This window comes from Petaurus breviceps, unplaced genomic scaffold, assembly GCF_028583685.1.
Source record: "Petaurus breviceps papuanus isolate PSGF00001 unplaced genomic scaffold, PetGlider_PUasm1.0 90650, whole genome shotgun sequence".
Classification (NCBI taxonomy): Eukaryota; Metazoa; Chordata; class Mammalia; order Diprotodontia; family Petauridae; genus Petaurus; species Petaurus breviceps.
In genome coordinates, this window is record NW_027187299.1 from 6,948,178 (window position 1) to 6,966,560 (window position 18,383).

The window sequence follows — 18,383 nt, forward strand, 5'->3', positions numbered from 1 at the left end:
GTATTGGCATGTGTTGGAAGTAGGCTTAGAAAAAGTAATCTCTTAAAAAAAGGGTAGAGTTCATTTTCTATCTTCCAGAAAGTAAAAATGTTTTTCACATCTAATTATTGGGTAATGATAAGCATATCTAGCACATATCATCTAGCTAGAGATGGAGAAAGAGCCCAGAGCAGGACTATAGTTAATGATAGTTGAATTTAGAATATGCGTCACTTTCCTAAGTGTGCATGCTAATCACCATCAAAAAAACGGAAGGGACACAATCTTTTTTTGAGGAGCTACTCTTCATATCCCCAAAGTTTTGCAGAGGGGGGAAGTAGAAGCTGAGTCAAAACCCTGACTATAAGAGCAGAAAAGAGCTGCTGTATTCCCTCCTCTCCTTCTCATTCTGGAAATCCTGACAAGGCAGGGCTAGAGGAAAAAGGAAGTATTTCTTCAGTAGCAGTGATAAATAACATTGGACCTCTTCCAGATGAACCAGAAGATCTTTGTGCTATTGTTAGAAAATCCTTGCTCTTCGCATTCACTTATGGAGAATTATGATGATTGGTTCACAAAATCATAAATCTAGACCCAACCCTTGAGGGACTTGTCCAATGACACATAGTAGTAAGCACCAGAGCTGGGATTTGAAGTTAGGTCCCTTTGACTTCAGGGACAGTGCTTTTTCCTGTCTTCCAACTTCCATACTTCCAACACATGCCAATACTTTGCTACTGTATTATTGCAGGAACTAAACCCTGCTACATGTATGAAAAGTATAGCCCTGCAGCTTCCTAGTTACGTATGATGTCAAATCTCCTTTATCTACTACCACCACTTCTTAAGCTCTTCTGAAAGGTACACATCTAGACTAACACTTATACCCTCCTTGTAACCAGTACTTTCAAGCCTCTCTCTCCATGCACCACCTTAGCTTCACTTACAAACTTCCAGTTTCCCTGTTGCTAATTACAGTCCAACCTCAAGCTAGACTTAGAATGACAAACATTAGTGTACCCAAGGAGTAGGGGGTGGATGAAGATCTTAGAAGAGTAGGGAGGGACCTCAGAAGTGATCTAGTCTATTTCCTATATGGAATAGGATTTCCATCTATATCACTCACCATCCCTATGCACAATGATTTAGTATCCAGCTGAAAACCCCCAATGATGGTAAACTAAGACTAATCTACTTTAATACAGCTTTAAATGTGGTAGTTGGTGATTTCTTTTTCTTAAACCACATAAGGAGCTACAATATATGGAGCTAAAATCTACTACTCTATAACTTCTACCCACTGTTTCCAGTTCTGTCCTTTGGAATCAAGCAAACTGATCTAATCCTTCTCCTACCTATCAGACATGCAAATATGTGAAGACAGCTGTCATGATACACTAAATCTTCTTTTCTCCAGCCTGTCCATAGTTCCTTTCAATTGTTTCATGGCATGGCTTCAAGTCCCATCACCCACCTAGTCACCTTGGAGGCAGTTGGTGGCACAGTATGGGGCCTATAGGCAGGAACACTTCCTTATAACCTCAGAAACTTACTAGCTGAGTGACCCTGTGTAAGTCACCTAACCTCTAGCTGCCCCAATTTTCTCAACTGTAAAATGGGAATCATAAAAACACCTACCTCTCATGGTTGTTGTGAGCATTAAACGAGATATCTGTAAAGTGCTTAGCACAGTGCTTGGCATATAACTAGCAATTAATAAATACTTCTTCCCTCCCTCATTTTCTTCTGGAACTGGTCCAGTTAAACAACATTCTTTCTAAAATGTGGTACCCAGAACTGAACACAATATTCCAAATGTAAACTGACTATGCCAAGAGTACAGGAAAACCATAACCTCACTTATGTTTCTATTAATAAAAGTAAAAATCACATTAGCTTCTGTGGCTTAGTCTTATCCTTTTGATTCTTATGGTGCTTGGAGTTTATTAAAATTCCTAGATCATTTTTCACACAAACTGTTATCTAGTTCTACCTCCCCACCATGTACTTATGTCATTAAAAAACAAACAAACAAACATGAGTGTGAATATGCAAGGAGACACTCCATATGCCCCGCAATCTTCTCCAGCAGATTGTCCTCTCTATCATTCCTACTGTCACTAATCAATCATTTCTTCTCTACTGGCTGCTTCCTTATTACCTACAAACATGCCCAATTCTTATTCTTCCTCAAAAATCCCTCACTTGCTCTACCCATCTCCAATAATTACTATCCTGTATCTCTCCTCTCTCTGTGGCTAACCTCCAGAAGGCCATCTACAAATGAAGTCTCCACTTTCTTTCCTCTCACTCTCTTATCTTTGTGCAGTCTGACTTCCAACTGCATCATTCAACTAAAAAGCTTCTCTCCAAAGGCATTAATGATCTCATTCCTCATCCTTTTTGACCTCTCTGCAGTTCTGACAATGTCACTTTCCCTCATTTCCTTGATATTCTCTTCTCTCTAAGTTCTTGTAACATGCTGCTCTCTTCTGGTTCTATTTGTCTTGGTTGTTTCTTCTCTGAATCCTTTGCTGAAGCTTCATCCAGATTAGGTCCAATAACTGTGGCTCTATACTAGGCCCTCTCCTCTTTCCTTCTGTACTGTGTTTCATCTGGTGATCTCATTAAGCTTTCATGGTTTCAACTATCATCTTTATGCAGATGATTTTCATCACCACCTTGTTCTTCCCTAACCTCTTTCCTGGACCTTCAGCCTTGCATCTCAAATTGCCTATTAGATATCTGAAAGTCTATGTCCCATAGATATATTAAACTCAACTCATTACCTTTCTACCCAAACCCTCCTCTATTCCTAAATTCCCTATTATTGTTGATGATTACTATCTTCCCAGTCACTTGGGCAGTCAACTAGGTCTCTTCTTCAGTGCTCATTCTCTCACCACCTCCCCATCACACCCCCAGGCCCTAGGCCCCCTACGATCTCCAATCAGGTGCTGACAATTTCTACCTCTAAAGCATCTCTTATGTATGTCCTCTCCTCTCCCCTGATACTTCAATCACTCTGGTGCAGGCCTTATCACGTCATACCTGGACTACTTACTGTAATAGCCTGTTGGTTGATATCCCTGCATCTTTTTGCCTACTCCAATCTATCTTCCACTCAGCTGTCAAATTAATCTCCCTAAAGCACAGGACTGAACTATATCACCTCTCTACCCACTTAATAAACTTCAGTGGCTCCATGTCACCTCCAGGATCTTTTAAAGCTTTTAGCTTTAAAAACCCTTCATAACTTGGCTTGTTCCTAACTTTCCAGCCTTCTTACACTTTTTCCCCCTACACATACTCCATAATCCAGTGACCTTGGTCTCCTTACTGTTTCTTATACAAGACACTCCTCTCCCAACTGAGCATTTTCATTGGCCATGTCTCATACCTGGGATGCTCTCCCTCCTCATCCCTGCCTCTTGGCTTCCTTCAAGTGTCAGCTAAAGTCCTACCTTCTACAAAAGAACCTTTCTCAGCCCTCCTTAATCTTAGTGCTTTTCCTTTGAGTCTACCCCCAAATTATCCTGTATATATCATAGTTGTTTGAATATCGTTTCTCCTATTAGATGGTGAGCTCCTTGAGTACAGGACTTTATTTTATTGGTGCCCTCCCACTTTTTGCTTTTTTTGGAGGGGGGAGGGTAGGGCAATTGAGGTTAAGTGACTTGCCCAAGGTCACATGGCTAGTAAGTGTTAAGTGCCTGAAGCCAGATTACAACTCAGGTGCTCCTGACTCCAGGGCCAGTGCTCTATTCACTGTGCCACTTAGCTGCCCCCTATTGGTCCCTTTTTATATCTCCAGTGCTTGGCAAAGTGCCTAGCTATGTTGCTGTTCAGTCCTGACCCCATTTGGAGTTTTCCTGGCAAAGATACTAAGTGGTTTGCCATTTTCTCCTCCAGCTCATTTTGCTGATGAAGAACTGAGGCAAACAGGGTTAAGTGACTTGCCCAGGGCCACAAAGCTAGGAAGTATCTGAGGTCAGACTTGTAAGCAGGTCTTTCACTCTGTCCACTGTGCCACCTAGCTGCCCTGCCTAGCCTATACAGCAGGTGCTTAATGCTAGTTGACTAGACACCTGTGTGAAAGAAGAAGCAGAAGAAAAATACAAGGTAGGCAGGAGAGACTGGTGTGTGCAAATAATAATGGCAAGAACAAAAACTATTTGCATCCTTTGGAAGCTAATTTGTAGAGGATAAGATTTTCTCCCCATATTAATTAAAAACAATATTCTCTGTAAAATCAATTCCTGTAAATTATGATTTTTTTTCAAGATCAGTCCATAAACCAACTGTAGATTTTAATTTAAAAAATCTAGCAATTAGTCTATTGTTCTTACTACATTGACAAATAAAATACAAATACAAAAAAAAATTCATTTTTATAGTTGTTTCCAATGCACATATATTTCAAGTAAATTAAACATGCGCGCACGCACACACACGCACACTTTCAATGTCTAGCAAAACAAATTTTTTCCCTTAAGGTTTATTTCCAAAGAAAAGTTAAGATCCACAGATGAATACATATATGCCTAGAAAAAAGCTTTGTTTCCTGAAAATACTTAATCGCAACAGAAAAAAGACATTTTTTTTTCTATTTAAATTTTATCTTATTGATGTCTTTTGTTTTTTGTCCTAGGTCAAGGTTAGCCATACTTTATATTTTATTACACTAATTTTCTTTTTTGTTCTTTCCATTTATATTGCTATACACTGTGTATGTTATTTTCCTTACATTACTCTGCATAAATTAATTTCAGCTTTTTTAGTCACCTGATGCATAGTCAATTCTGTTAAAGCCTCTCATTTTCATTTTGTTCTACATTTTTTCTTGCAGACAGCAACTTTGCGGGGGTATTTCTTATTAATTCTGCAATGCTTATTTTATTGGCATGGCTATTGGTTTACTTAAACCAATAAAACATTTAGGGTTATGATCATTAAGTTTGTTTTACTTCATTTTCTTTTTTTTTAAATCATGACCTTCTTTTAAGTTAATAATCTTTCTCTTGGGGGCAGCCAGGTAGCACAGCGAGTAAGAGCACCGGCTCCAGTGTTGAGAAGACCTGGAGATCGAATCCCAGGCTCAGACACTTAGCATCCACCCAGAAACACCTGGCCGAGTAACCTTGAGCAAGTTACTTAACCCCAATTGCTTAGGGGCAGCGAGGTGGCTCAGCACCGGCTCCAGTGTTGGGACGACCTGGAGATTGAATCCCGGGCTCAGACACTCAGCACCACACCCAGAAATAACTGGCCGTGTAACCTTGAGCAAGTTACTTAACCCTGATTGCTTAAAAAACAAAAAAGATAAAAAAAAAATAATCTTTCTCTTGAAATAATTTTGCTCATACTACTTTGATGCTCTTCTATTCCCGTAAGTCATTCCAAAGTTCTGCCTCATCCTAAATTCCTTGAATTTACTTAACTTGTTATTTTTCTCTTTTATTTATTTCTTCTCCTTTTCAAATTGTTTTTGACTCATTTAAGTGTGAGGGTCAAATACTATTCTTTTGCTGTACCCTTTTCTAAGTTTTCTTTTGCTTTATCTTCCTTACTTCTTTTCCCTTCTAATCTCTCCTGAATTCTATTCTGTTGCATGAACTATATACCTTTACTTGTTCTTTTTTTTATTGTGTTCCTCACGTAGCCCTTCTGAAGTATCAAGTTTATCTTCCCTCTATTCCATTTGTAGAGTTTACCTTATACTGTCCCTATTTTCTGCTCTGTGATGCTCTTAGAAACATCAGTTCATGAAGGAAACAGTGTAGCATGGTAAGAGTCATTTCGTATCCTAAATTATAAGGCCTAATCTTGATTTCTACCCTTGAAACATGCACTCTACTACTAAAGTCAAATTGTCCTCTCTCTGGTTCTCTAATCTCCCTACTGTACTGGTTGCTCTTTGAAACTCATACATTTCCTTTCCTCGGATGGGATGGAGTCTCTTGGCATGCCTATTTTCCCCCAGATGAAACTCATTATACGTTTTTGGCCTCTTTCCCACATGGTACACTTTAGAGGCACACATCTGTCTTTCCCCTCATTCCAAATCATCCTCTTTATTGCTTTTATCTAATTGTCCTGTACTTTCCTATACCAGTTATAAGATCAAATAAATGTTCACTTCTTCACTGTGGACTTTACTGGGGGGAGGGGAACAACTCCAACTTTCCCTTCCTAAAATATGAAGTTTCTACTTTTACCTCCTCCGTAAGGCAAAAAATTCATAGAATTTAGTCTATGGAGTTCCACTTTTTTTTCCCTTCCACACTCCTGATTTCTGCAGGTCTTTTTTGTTTGTTGATGAACAGTGTCTTTGTTCTTTTACTCCTCTAATTTGCCTTTCTCTCACTTCTCTTTGGAGTATATAAGCAATTTGAATATTCTGTTTACCTCTATGTTTATTTTTACAGGAATATTTCAAAAGGTTTTTTAAAGTTAAAGTTCCATCATTTTACATGGATAATTAGGCTCAATTTTTCAGGATATGTTAAAAATTGCAGCATGGGGCAGACAGGTGGAACAGTGAATAACAGTGCCGGCCCTGGAGTCGGGAGACCCAGAATCTGTTCCAGCCTCAGATACTTAACACCCACACAAAATAACTGGCTGTATAACCTTGAACAAGTTACTTAACCCCAACTACTTAAAAAAAAAAAAAGTAAAAATAAAAATTGCAGCATGAGCTTTTTTCTTTTTTAGGCTATCTTATTCTTTTCCTTCCTCTGATTTCTCATGACTATGGAGTAATAAGAGTTAATAAAATTTGGGTTCTCTCACATTTAAAGTTCTCCTGGTTGCTTGTAAATCCTCTTATGTTATCGGGATTGTCAAATTTAACCACTACATTTTTTAGTGTTTTGAGCATGGAATTTTTCTTCTGTTGGATCTGTGGACCCAAAAGATCATTATTTTGCTGCTTCTATTTAAAAGTTCCAAGCAGTTGCCTTATGTTATTTATTTTTGCCTTTTTGGAGGGCAATTAGGGTTAAGTAACTTGCACAAGGTTACACGGCTAGTGTTTTTTTTGTGTGTGTGTGTGTTAAGTATCTGAGGCCCCAAACTCGGGTCCTCATGACTCTGGGGTTGGCGCTTTACTCACTGTGCCACCTAGCCGCCCTCCTTGTTATTTTCTACAATGTACAGGCTTCTTTTGCATTTTTCTAGAGAAGATCTATGATCCTTAGGTTAATTCTGTACATGAAGTCTTCAAGGTGAGTTGTTTTGGCTTATATAGAACTCGTGGTGGTTTTTTTTTTTTTTAATGTTGCCCTTTGCTTTTCTTCTGCCAAATTTTCTTCCACTTTAGTATTTGCTTTCTCTCATGACCCATTCTGGAATTTCTTCCTGTTGTTTCATGACTTCTGGAAAAGTTGTAGGATTCTAATTTTGATTGGGGAATTTTGGTTCCTTTTCTTTCATAGCATACTTGTTCAAGGTGTTTTGGCCTCTTTCTACATTTTTATTTATTTTCATTCTGTCCTCGTGTGTCTTTTCATTGGCCCATCAGTTTATGATTGATTTACTTCAACTTTCTCTACCTTGAACTTTTGGTATTTTAGCTTTCTTTTTGTGTTCCCAGGCACCTATCTCTGATTTTCTTTCTTATTCTTAGGTATTCCCCCTTTTACTGCTTGCACAGATTCCCACTTTCTTTTCATCTGAGTAGGGGGGGGGGGGGGGGGAGCTTCCAAGGGCAGAGAAGGGTGCTGGATCCCTAACCAGAATAAACCCAGCTGCATTCCCAGTCCCCTTTTCCTCAGAAGTGGAAGTTTTCCTCCCTCTAGTTCTTTCTGCCCCAATATTGAGCTATCTGTATCTCCTCTAGACTTCTAGCAGCTCTCCCTTTCCTTTGAGTGAATGGGAGAATCAGTGCCTGCCTCACCTGGTGGGGTAAAGTAGGAGCTCAGCAGAGTCACTGATATGGAAAAACAAGGAAAGCACCTGCAGTTAGACCCTGAAGCAAACATCCTAGAAGAGGGCATTAATAGGTACAAGCAGACTTTCTGCAAGTGATATTCCACAGTAAACCACATCTCTACCATTATATAAATGACCAAAAGCTGTAGAAAATACAAGATTCCACTGTCTGTGAACAAAAACTTTTGCTTCAGTAAAGATGAAGATTAAAGGTTTTCTTCCACAAGGTTCCTGTCAGTTATATCAAAATTACAAGACTCAATGGAAGATACAAAAGAAATAACATTGTCTGATGATCTTCTGATTATCAAGTAAGGCACAAAAATGGAAGCATGTTTGCCAAAGGTATTTATTTACCAGTGTCATGTGGGAGCTCCAGGGAAGAGTCAGAGTTGAAAAATGATTCTCTATAGATGAAATCCTCCAGATGCTTGTGTACAGATGACATTGTTAGAGCAAGCCCTAAAACACTGCAGAGCCTCCTGGACAAGATCCATAACTACTCAGAAGAGTTTGTCCTAACAAGCCACTCAGGAAAACCAAGAGGGCAAAAAATGCCATGCAGTTGGATGGACAGACAACCTATAGAGCTTAGAGCTTATCTATTTATCTTGGACAAACACTTCAAATGGAAAGTGAGTTGTGTTCAGAATTAAGAATACAGATTGCCAAGAGAAAATTGAAGAACTCCATTAATGACCCCAAATTTCTTCCTTAGATGAAAGTCTCTCTTTTCGTTGTTTTAAAATAACTTTTATTGATATCTCCTGCCTTTATGTCACGTGGATTCCCCCAATTTCTTTCCCTTACATCTACCAAAGAGCCATCTTTTATAATAAAAAGTAGAAAAAAAGTTCAGCAAAACAAATCAAAACATCAAAAAAAGTCTAATATTATCTGCAGTGTTCCACATCTACCTCTGCAAAGACGTGAGGGAGGTAGAGGATCTTTTTAATACACCAATATTCCACTGTTATTACAAGCCTGCAAGTCATATAACATGTCAGTCTCTGAAAAATGCATATTGATTATCATACAGAAAATAAAAGATGGACTCAAGATAAGTGTAAAAGCAGGCTGCAACACAACAAATAAAGAATGACAAAGAACTAGGGAAAAAGATGCCATCAAAGTAATATGTATTTCAAAAACGGGCTGATCATATGGTGAGAGTGAAGGATAATTGTTGGAGAGCTTTTCAGGGGTATCTACATGATGTCAAAGGAAAATAAATAAAGATCTCTTATACACTGGGCAAACCCCCTGTGGTGAAATTACTGGAGGCCATAGACAAGAGTTCCACAGAATGCAATCCATCCTTCCCTGCCTTTTTAGAATGAGCACCCATATGGTTGATTAGAAAGGTCATAGGATAAAAATGTGCGTGGACTAGTACAAATCCATTAATACCACCAGAAAAATAATTAAGCATGTTTTTCTTAAAACTGAGACAAGTTTTACTATGGGACCAAGGGTCTGAGAATTGTATATTGGTTTATTTTCTAGTCACTTGTTGAGGGCTGGAGGAGAGAGGAGGCAACTTAAGTCAAATAGTTAAACTAAAAATTCAATTTAACTTGGGTTCTATATTTTATCTATTCATCTTAATATTAAACTGCTTTCAGTCTAGAATAAATCTTCTATATGAATATATACAAAAACAACTTCTTGGTTTCCTCATACTCTTTGATTCTATTATAAAATGTCTTTTTCTGAATAGGAACAACAATTATGCGACAAATTAACATCACCTTGCTTCCTAAGGAATTATGTATGGTATCCCTTAGTAACATCACCTTGCTTCCTAAGGAATTATGTATGGTATCCCTTAGTAACCATCTTTTGGAGCCATATGCTACCAAAGAAGTTTGGTTGAAAGAGTATTATTGAAATGAGAATCAGCCTTGAGTCCCAATCCTGTTGCTAACTAGCTATATGACCTTAAGCAAGTCACTGACTTCATGTTTCTCATCAATAAAATGAGATAATAATGTTCACAGTTTATTCTAGATTAAAACAAACCCTACTTTAACGGCTTTTAGCACAGATGGCTCCTAGAGCTGATTACACATCACCCAGTTTTTAAAAAATCCATTTAAGAGTCTAATGTGTGCAAGATATGGTGCCAGACATGAGGGATATACAAATAGAGTTGATAGTCTTACTCCCAAGGTATCTATAATTTACCCGGGGGGGAGGGGGGAGGAGAAGAAAAGAGAAGTATATAAGGAAGAAGTGAAGTATGAAGGACAAATGGAGACAAAATCACACAAGAAATTTAAGAAGGCTCAAGAGACACATTCTTCCACTACTTTAACAATAAATTACAAAAGTAGAAAGTGACACCTGCTATTAGTTACAAATGAGCAATTATTAGCAGGTTTTACTTAAACATTTTGGACAATTTACTTTGTAGGGTTTGTTGGGAAGTATCTATTGTTATAACAATGTTTCAGCTCATTAATACTTGCAAAACAGTCATGGTAATATATAGGGCACTAGGTGGCACAGAGAATGGAGTATTGGGCCTGGGGTCAAAAGACTCATCTTCCTGAGTGCAAATCTCCCTTCAGACACTTACTAGCTGTGAGACCCTGGGTAAGGCACTTACTCCTGTTTGCCTCCGTTTCCTCATCTATAAAATGAGCTGGAGAAAGAAATAGCAAACCACTCCATTACTTTTGTCATGAAAACCCCAAATGGAGTCACAAAGTCAGACATGACTGAAACAACTCAACAACATAGGAACACACACACAAAGGACATCTGAGAAAGAAAAATGGCTTTCAGCCAGAGGTGAGGAGTGCAATGGATTATAGAAGGCTTTGTTGAAAAGATGGCACCTGATTTAGATCTTTAGGAATAATGAGGAAGGTTTAGAGTATCCAAGTTCTATGGATAACATAGGCAAAGGTAATGAATGGAGTTGGGAAAAGATTCGCACAGATTTCCCCCCAACACCCAAACCCTAGAAGACATTTTACCCTAGGTTTTCTCAAGGTTCAGTTCAACTGCTGCTTGATCCTCATTTTCTTGGTTACTTGGGGAAATCCCCTCAATAAAAATAAATTTGTATATATTTTGTATTTACTTATCTGCATACCTGTTTTTCACCTTTGCAACATCTCCTGAACGCATACCCTTCTCTCTTCTGACACTGCCACAAAACTCTAGTATTGGCCCTCATCACCTCACTCTTGGACTACTGCAATAGCCTGCTGGTGAGTTTGCCTGTCTCAAGTCTCTCCCTACTCCCACCCTCCATTCAGCCACTAAAGCTATTTTCCTAAAATACAGGTCCAATCACGTCACATGTATATTTGGTAAACCCCAGTGCCCCCCTACTGCCTCCAGGATCAAATAAAAAAAGGCTGTTTGGTATTCAAAGTCTTTGAAACCTACCCATTTCCTACCTTTCCAACCTTTTTTTTTATCTTCCCCACATATAATATGTGATCCAGTGACACTGGTCTCATTGTTCCATGAACAAGCTACACACATACACATACACACACTATAATCTATTTCTGAGCATTTGTTCCTCATGTTCAGAATGCTTTCACCACAACTCCAACTATGGACATCTTGCCTTCCTTTAGTACCAACTCCAATCCCACCTTCTACAGAAAGCCTTCCCTAATTCCTCTTAATTCTAGTGCCTCCATTCCATTAATTACTTACCATTTATCCTGCATATAGCTTGATTTACATCTATTTGTTTGCAGGTTGTCTCCTGTAAGTTTCTTGAGGACAGATACTATCTTTTGCCTCCTTTTGTATCCCAGCTTAGCACAATGCCTGGCATATATTACGTGCTTAATAAATGTTTATTGACTAAACTATTAGCTCCTTGAAGCTGGGATGGTTTTTTCTTTTCTGTCTCCAGTGCCTTGCAGTTCCTGCTACACAGCAGTAGCCTAATGAATGCTTGTTGAATGAAATGGCAAAATAATAGGAGAAAGTTATTTTATTGTTTTTGTTTTTTGCTTTTTGGAGGACAGTTGGGGTTAAGTGACTTGCCCAAGGTCACATGGCTAGTTTTTGTGTTAAGTGTCTGAGGCCGGATTTCAACTCAGGCCCTCCTGACTCCAGGGCTGGTGCTTTATTCACTTCGCCACCTAGCTGCCCCAAGAAAGAATAATTTTAATTTGTGAAGGGAAATAGTATGAACTAAGGCTACAGAGGGTAGATGGTGGAGTACCCTGAGAACCAGGACAAGGAGTTTATATTTTATCCAGGGTAGACAATGGAATGCCAGGAAAGGGTTGAGCACAGAGCAGTGATGTGATTAGGGTTATGTTTTCCTCATTTGTTGGACTACAAGATCTCTAAGGTCCTTGCTAGCTTTGCTGTTCCATGATCTCACAGGGAGGATTACTGTGTTAGTCGAATGAAAGGCAGATTGAGTGAGGGCAGAGATTGGGAGGCAATAATTTAGGTGAGAACTAGAGCTGTTGTAGTGAGAGTGGAAAGGATGGGACATATGAGAGAGACTGCCAACACTGAAAGGACTTGCCAAATAAATGGGTGAACTGAGGAAAGGGAAATAGAGTCAAAAATTGATTGTAAGGTCTCAAGCAGTGAAGAATCTGCCTGGTGGTAGTGTTATCTACAAAAATAAATGGGGGAAGAAAAGTATTATAAAAGCAAACTTCTGAGTCACCATACATGAGGCACTGTCAATCAATCAATCAATCAATAATCAACACTTGTTTATTAAGCACTTATGATATACCAGACATTGGGTTAAGTATTGGGATATAAACCAAGTCAAAAGTAAAAGCAGTCATTGGCCTTAAGAAACATATACACTAACGGGGGAGAAAATCTGTAAATGAATAGGCACAACACATACAGAGTAGAAAAGAGGTAAATTTAGAGGAGAAGGGTTAAGTGATTGGAGGAATTGGGAAGGCCTCCTGAAGAGGGTAGCATTTGAACTGAACTTTGAAAGAAGCCAGAGATGTCAAAAGGTGGAGGTGAAGAGGGAAAACATTCCAGAAATGGAGACAGCCAAGGAAAGTCATCATGGGTAAGAAACGGAAAGCAGGTAGTGTCACTGGACCATAGAGTCCATAGAGAAGAGTAAGACTGAAATAAATAGTAGGAAGGGGTCAGGTTATAAAGATCTTTAAATGCCAAACCAAAGACTTAATATTTTATTCTGGAGCTACCAATACTTATTGAGTAAAGGAGTGACATGGTCAGATTTACCATCCTTTCAGCAGATGTATGGTGGATGAATCAGAGTGGGAAGAGACAATTAGAAGGTTATTGCAATAGTTCAGGTTAAGAGGTTAAGAGGTTACTTGAACTGGTGTGTAGAGTAGGGAACACACAGGAGTGATATTACTAAGTAAGAAATGACAAGATTTAGCAATTGATTGTATATGTAGATTGAGAGTGAGGAATAGAGGTGAATCCTGAAGTTGAGTATCTAATAAACCCAGAGGGGAGAGTTTTGGGGAATAGATAATTAAGTTCTATTTTAGACATGTTGAGTTCTACATGCCAAAGAGACATCCAAATCGAATATATATAAGACCAGAGCTCAGATAAGAAACTATAGTAGGAAATACATATCTGAAATAATCTGCATAGGGATGATAACTGAACCCATGGGAGCTAAGGAGATAATTGAGGCAGTATAGAGCAAGACAAGTGCCCTGGACAGATCTTGGGAACACACTCATAGTTAAATGTGACCTGGATGAAGAATCAGCATAGTCTGGGGAGCACTCCAGGATGAAGGAGAAGGAAGAACAAGCAATGTTAGGAAACCCCAGAGAAGTAATGGCAAAGTGTGACTACTTTACAAAAGAGAATTAACACGATTAAAAGTCACATTTTTACTTGTGGGCCGATTCTTCAAGGGGAGAAAACAAACTCATATTCTTACCAGCAATCTAAAAAAAGATATTAAAAAGTGCTAATGATTAATAAAAGAAGGCAAATTGAAAACCAAAAATTATTATACTAATTGCATTCATCAATCAACCAACATTTAAGAAGCCTCTATCATGGGCCAGGTATTGAGCTAAGTGGTGGGGATACAAATAAAAAACAGAAGGAATTTAAAAAAACACACAATTAAGTGCTTACTATATGTGAAGCACTGGAGTTACAAATAGAAAAAGCTGGCAATCTGTCCTGAAGGAGCTTACATTCTATTCAAAATTGAAAACAAAATCAAAAAGGGTTCCAACCTATGAAAAAAAATTAAACATTACAGAACAGAGTTTAAACTGCATCTGATCTGATGAATTCGGTCAATTTGGCTCCCTAGTTTCATTTTCCTTAGAAGCGGGGTTAACCCCAGTCTGTTAATTACTCCCTGACCCCACCCAGTCACCATTTAGACTGGTATCATCTAGCTCTGCAAGGTATCTTACCTTATACCATTGACACTGTATCCCAACTAAAAGATCCAACCAGGGTTATTATGGAGAGGTCAGAGACTACCAACTTACAAGTCAAGTAACTTAATGTGGATGCTGAGTAGAGAAGAGTTCCTTCGGGTCATAGGTACAAGACACAAATTAGGTCTAGAAAGCAACACTACAATTCGTTAAAGGAAGCAAACTGCACAAAGCTTTACTGCACTGACTTCCGCTAACTTAAAAATCATAGCAATTCTCACAATCCATTCTCTTCGGCTATGGTTTTACCTAAAAAGATTTTTTCAAACACACTTTTGAGGGGGAGGTACGTTCCCCTGGAACTTAAAACTTTTTAGGATCAGAATCTGCTCAATAACATAGAGAAACTCACTATGCCAGAAGGAGCATCTAGTTGCTACACCTCTAAACGCCTTGTGTCACTCGCTGGTTAGAAAGGTTTGCTTATGTACCCATGCTGAAGAATTCTTGGGTTTGACCTTGAATTTGGTTAAATGTAACTGGGGGAAAAATGTTTTCTTAAAGTTCATGCAGTACTCCACCAGGTTCGTCTCTCGGGAGCTGTCCTTTACCCAACTCCGTCCCCATCATGACTTAAAGCGAGTCCCCCTCCTTCCCGACCGGCTCCGGATCCCCTCTCCGAGGTCCCTCCAGCTCCTCCGGCGAGGAGGATGTGTCGGTGTCCGCGGGGAAGGAGATGGAGGCGGCAGCGGCAGGGAGACCAGGGCAGGGGCAGCCACAGCACCGTCTGCCTTCTTTCCTCCTGAACCAGGCCGGGCGCAGGCGGCGCGCGCTGCCCCGGCAGCTGCCCGGCGCTGGGCGAGCTCCGGGCGGGGGGGAGGGGGGGACCGCCGCCACCTCCCCCACCCCCCACGCGGCCGGGAGCAGCAGCCGCAGCGCGTGCCCCGTGCTAGGCCTCACCCCCGCGCGCCGGCTCCAGAGAGAGGCGGGCGGCGGCGGCGCTGCCCCGCTCTCGGTCTGCGCGCGCTCAGGCTCGCGACCCCCCTCCTTCCCGCCCGCCCGCCAGCCCCACACTCACTGAACATCCCAGGCGGCTCCGGCTCCTCCTGCCGCCGCAGCCACCTGGAACCCGCCGCCTCTGCCTCCCTTGCCTCTGCGACACGTTCCTACTCGGACTGCCGATTCAGCCCGGCCCCCGGCTCCCGGTCCCCGCCGCCGCCACTGCGGCTCGAGGCGACCGCTCCATGACTGACTGACACGGAGCGGGCCGGCGGGGCTGGGCCGCTCAGACCCTCTAACGCGCTACCCCCTCCACCAATAGGCAAGCGGCCTCGGCGATTGGCTGGAAATGCCTGGCGTGCGTGACTCCCCACCCCTCCTCAGCCGGCCGGCGGCGCCTAGGCGGAAGGAACGTAGGCGGAGGCCCTGGGAACTTACCCACGTGGTTAGCAACGTGGGAATCTAAGCTTCTCCCCTTTGGAAAAGTGCTGAAGCTGACCGCTCGGTTGGTCCGTCCAGTCAGCCTGCCTTTCTTCTTCGTTCCTCTTCCCCGGGACACCGGGTCTGGGTAAGTGTAGACCCAGTTAGTGTGAGGAGTCTGGAGTTGGTCGCTGTCCTTCCTAGGGTCTCTCCTTCCTGACCCCGCCCCCTTCCTCGCTTTGCCAAACGCAAATTAGTTTTATCAATATAGTATTAATTGAATCCCTGCTATGCTCCTGGTACCTAAGTCTCTGTGCTCTTCGGTACGCGGCTTACTTAGTTCCATCTGTCTCTTTACCCTCGTTCTGTAATCCCTGTTATAGGTCCACTGGGAACAATTACTTGGGCAACCAGTCAGCTTAACTGAATAATCCTGGAAATTTTTGTTTTGTACATTTACAAAAAGCCGATTACGGTTGCTTTGAATAATAGGTGTAAAAACTGGAAATGTCTTTACATTTAAAGAAGCAATCGTTTTTCCCAACGGATCTTTCCTTTCAGGAATGTGACGAATATAATGTTTTCATAGCAGATGTGTACGAAAATTCATCACTTAATTTTCTTCTAATCTAAAAAAGAAATATGAAAACAAAATTTAGTGTTTTGATTTGTGGAGGACTTTATGTAAATTCAGTCAACATTTAATTCAAACGAAAGTAGGTCAAATCCTTAGACTAAAGAAGAGAAGTTGGCAAATGAGAATAAATCTTTCAGCCCACCAAAACAGAATGTTTTTGTATGTGCATATAGTGTAGTGTAGTGAATTTTTGTCAGGATTTTCCAGTAGTTTTACGGAGCTTTGTTAACAGAATCACAATATTTCAACGTTTATGTTTGTTGATTTTAATCTAATTTTTTTAAAGACATTAACCTAGATAGACTATTTCATGTAAGCACAGTTAATAACATTTTCTCTTATTGGCTTTTTAGTGCATGTGAGGTTTGCTTTTAATATTTTTTCCCTAATATTTCTTATTTCAGAGAGAGTACTTGTCATAATGGCTGCTATTTATTCTGGTATATCCCTTAAATTGAAAAGTAGCAAAACTGCCTGGGAAGACAAACTGAAATTGGCTCACTTTGCATGGATTTCCCATCAGTGTTTTCTTCCAAATAAAGAACAAGTAAGTCTAAGCTGAGGTTTTTAACGAGATTTAAAAAACATTTTGATAATAGCATTATTATGAAAACAGTTTTGATATAGTGGACACCCTTTGAGAACCCCTGATCTTGAGTAATGTTATGTATATAGCTCCTTAGTTTTGGTATTATAACATAAGGTATATGTTATACCTTAACTTTGAATTGTTGCAGGTCAATACTTTGTCTGCAATATAGAGTTTTAGAATTGCCTGGAATATTGAGAAGTTAAGTGACTTAACAGGGATCACAGCCAGTATCCATAAGAGGAAGGACTTGAACCCAGATCTTCTTGACTCAGCAACAGGTTTTCTTATCCACTTTGTCATGTTGACACTTCTGTTAATTAAGATGTAGATAAACTGGATATAGAAGGCATTTCCTTAAGGTAACATAGAAAATATAATAATAGAGTCTAGGTTACTTCTATTCAGGAACTTTTTGTGCTATTCATTGTACTTCCTTAGTAATAGTAATCATAATCTCTTAGTTGTATAGTACTTTAAAGTTTACAAAATATTTCAATATATCTCATCCTCACTTTATGCTCACAACTTTTCAAATGACCTTACTAGTTATGGTTTTGACAGTTGTAAAGATGTGGAAACTGAGGCACAGAGAAGTTGTGAGTTGCTGTAGAGGACAGAATGGCAACACATAATTACTTGGAAAGTGACTTAACTTCCCTGGGCCTAAGTTTCCTCATTTGTAAAATGGAGATAATAATAGCACCTACCTCCCAGGTTTGTTGTGTAGATCAAAAGAGATGATGATACATGCAAAGTGCTTTGCAAACCTTAAAATGCTATATAAGTGTGAGTTGTTATTGCTATGTATTATGATAAGAAATTTTATTTTTTTCCCCAGTCTGCTGTATTTGGGTTGATCATTAATATAGAGAAACGGCAGTTCTCTTTCTGGTTTTTATACATCTCATTTAGGAAGTTATGTGTATCATTAGGTTCTTGGGAAACACTGAAGGTCTTCAGGTTAAGAGGTTATACCATGTATAACAACTTGGAATAGTTGACCAAAAGATAGTTTTACCAAGAGGAAAAAGTATTTATGATAATCAGCTATATTTTTTGAAGTTTTAAGCTGCTTAAAGCCAGGGGCCATATCTTCTAGTTACTAATAAAAAATAATATCACTAATACATGAATGATACTCCTTATTCACCATCATTTGGACACACATTGAGTTATTTTCAAGAAATGGTGATGGTTTTGCTGTGAACTAACTACACTGTCTTTTCTGGTCCTCCTTGTGATCAAAGGCATACATTTGTAAGGTGAAGAGTTAGCACTAGGTGTGTGGTCCAACGCTATGGAACAAAGCAGGACTTTGGCCCAATTGGATTTGAATTGAAGACCTTGTGTTTATTAATACCACTAGTTAGCTATCAGATATATTTAGTCACAGATTAAATTTCCTTTAAGTTTTCATTGAGCATCTACTATTTGCCAGTATTCTATTTCTGGAGCCTCTGGA

General features: G+C 39.8%; 2 protein-coding genes across 3 annotated transcripts in view; one reads left to right on the forward strand and one right to left on the reverse strand.

Moving 5' to 3' along the window:
- The window catches only part of TAF5L (TATA-box binding protein associated factor 5 like), a 34,460-nt gene extending 18,898 nt beyond the window's left edge, over nt 1–15,562 (reverse strand). Inside the window, exon 1 of the mRNA XM_069064889.1 lies at nt 15,352–15,562. The gene's annotated coding sequence lies outside the window, so the exon portion shown is untranslated. The remainder of the gene's footprint in view (nt 1–15,351) is intronic.
- An 85-nt stretch (nt 15,563–15,647) lies between these two features.
- Nucleotides 15,648–18,383, forward strand: part of URB2 (URB2 ribosome biogenesis homolog) — a 45,139-nt gene continuing 42,403 nt past the window's right edge. For both annotated transcript variants that reach the window (XM_069064887.1, XM_069064888.1), the window contains exons 1-2: nt 15,648–15,840; nt 16,734–16,876. In XM_069064887.1, coding sequence (XP_068920988.1) covers nt 16,751–16,876 — 126 coding nt within the window. In that variant the 5' untranslated portion in view covers nt 15,648–15,840; nt 16,734–16,750. The remainder of the gene's footprint in view (nt 15,841–16,733; nt 16,877–18,383) is intronic.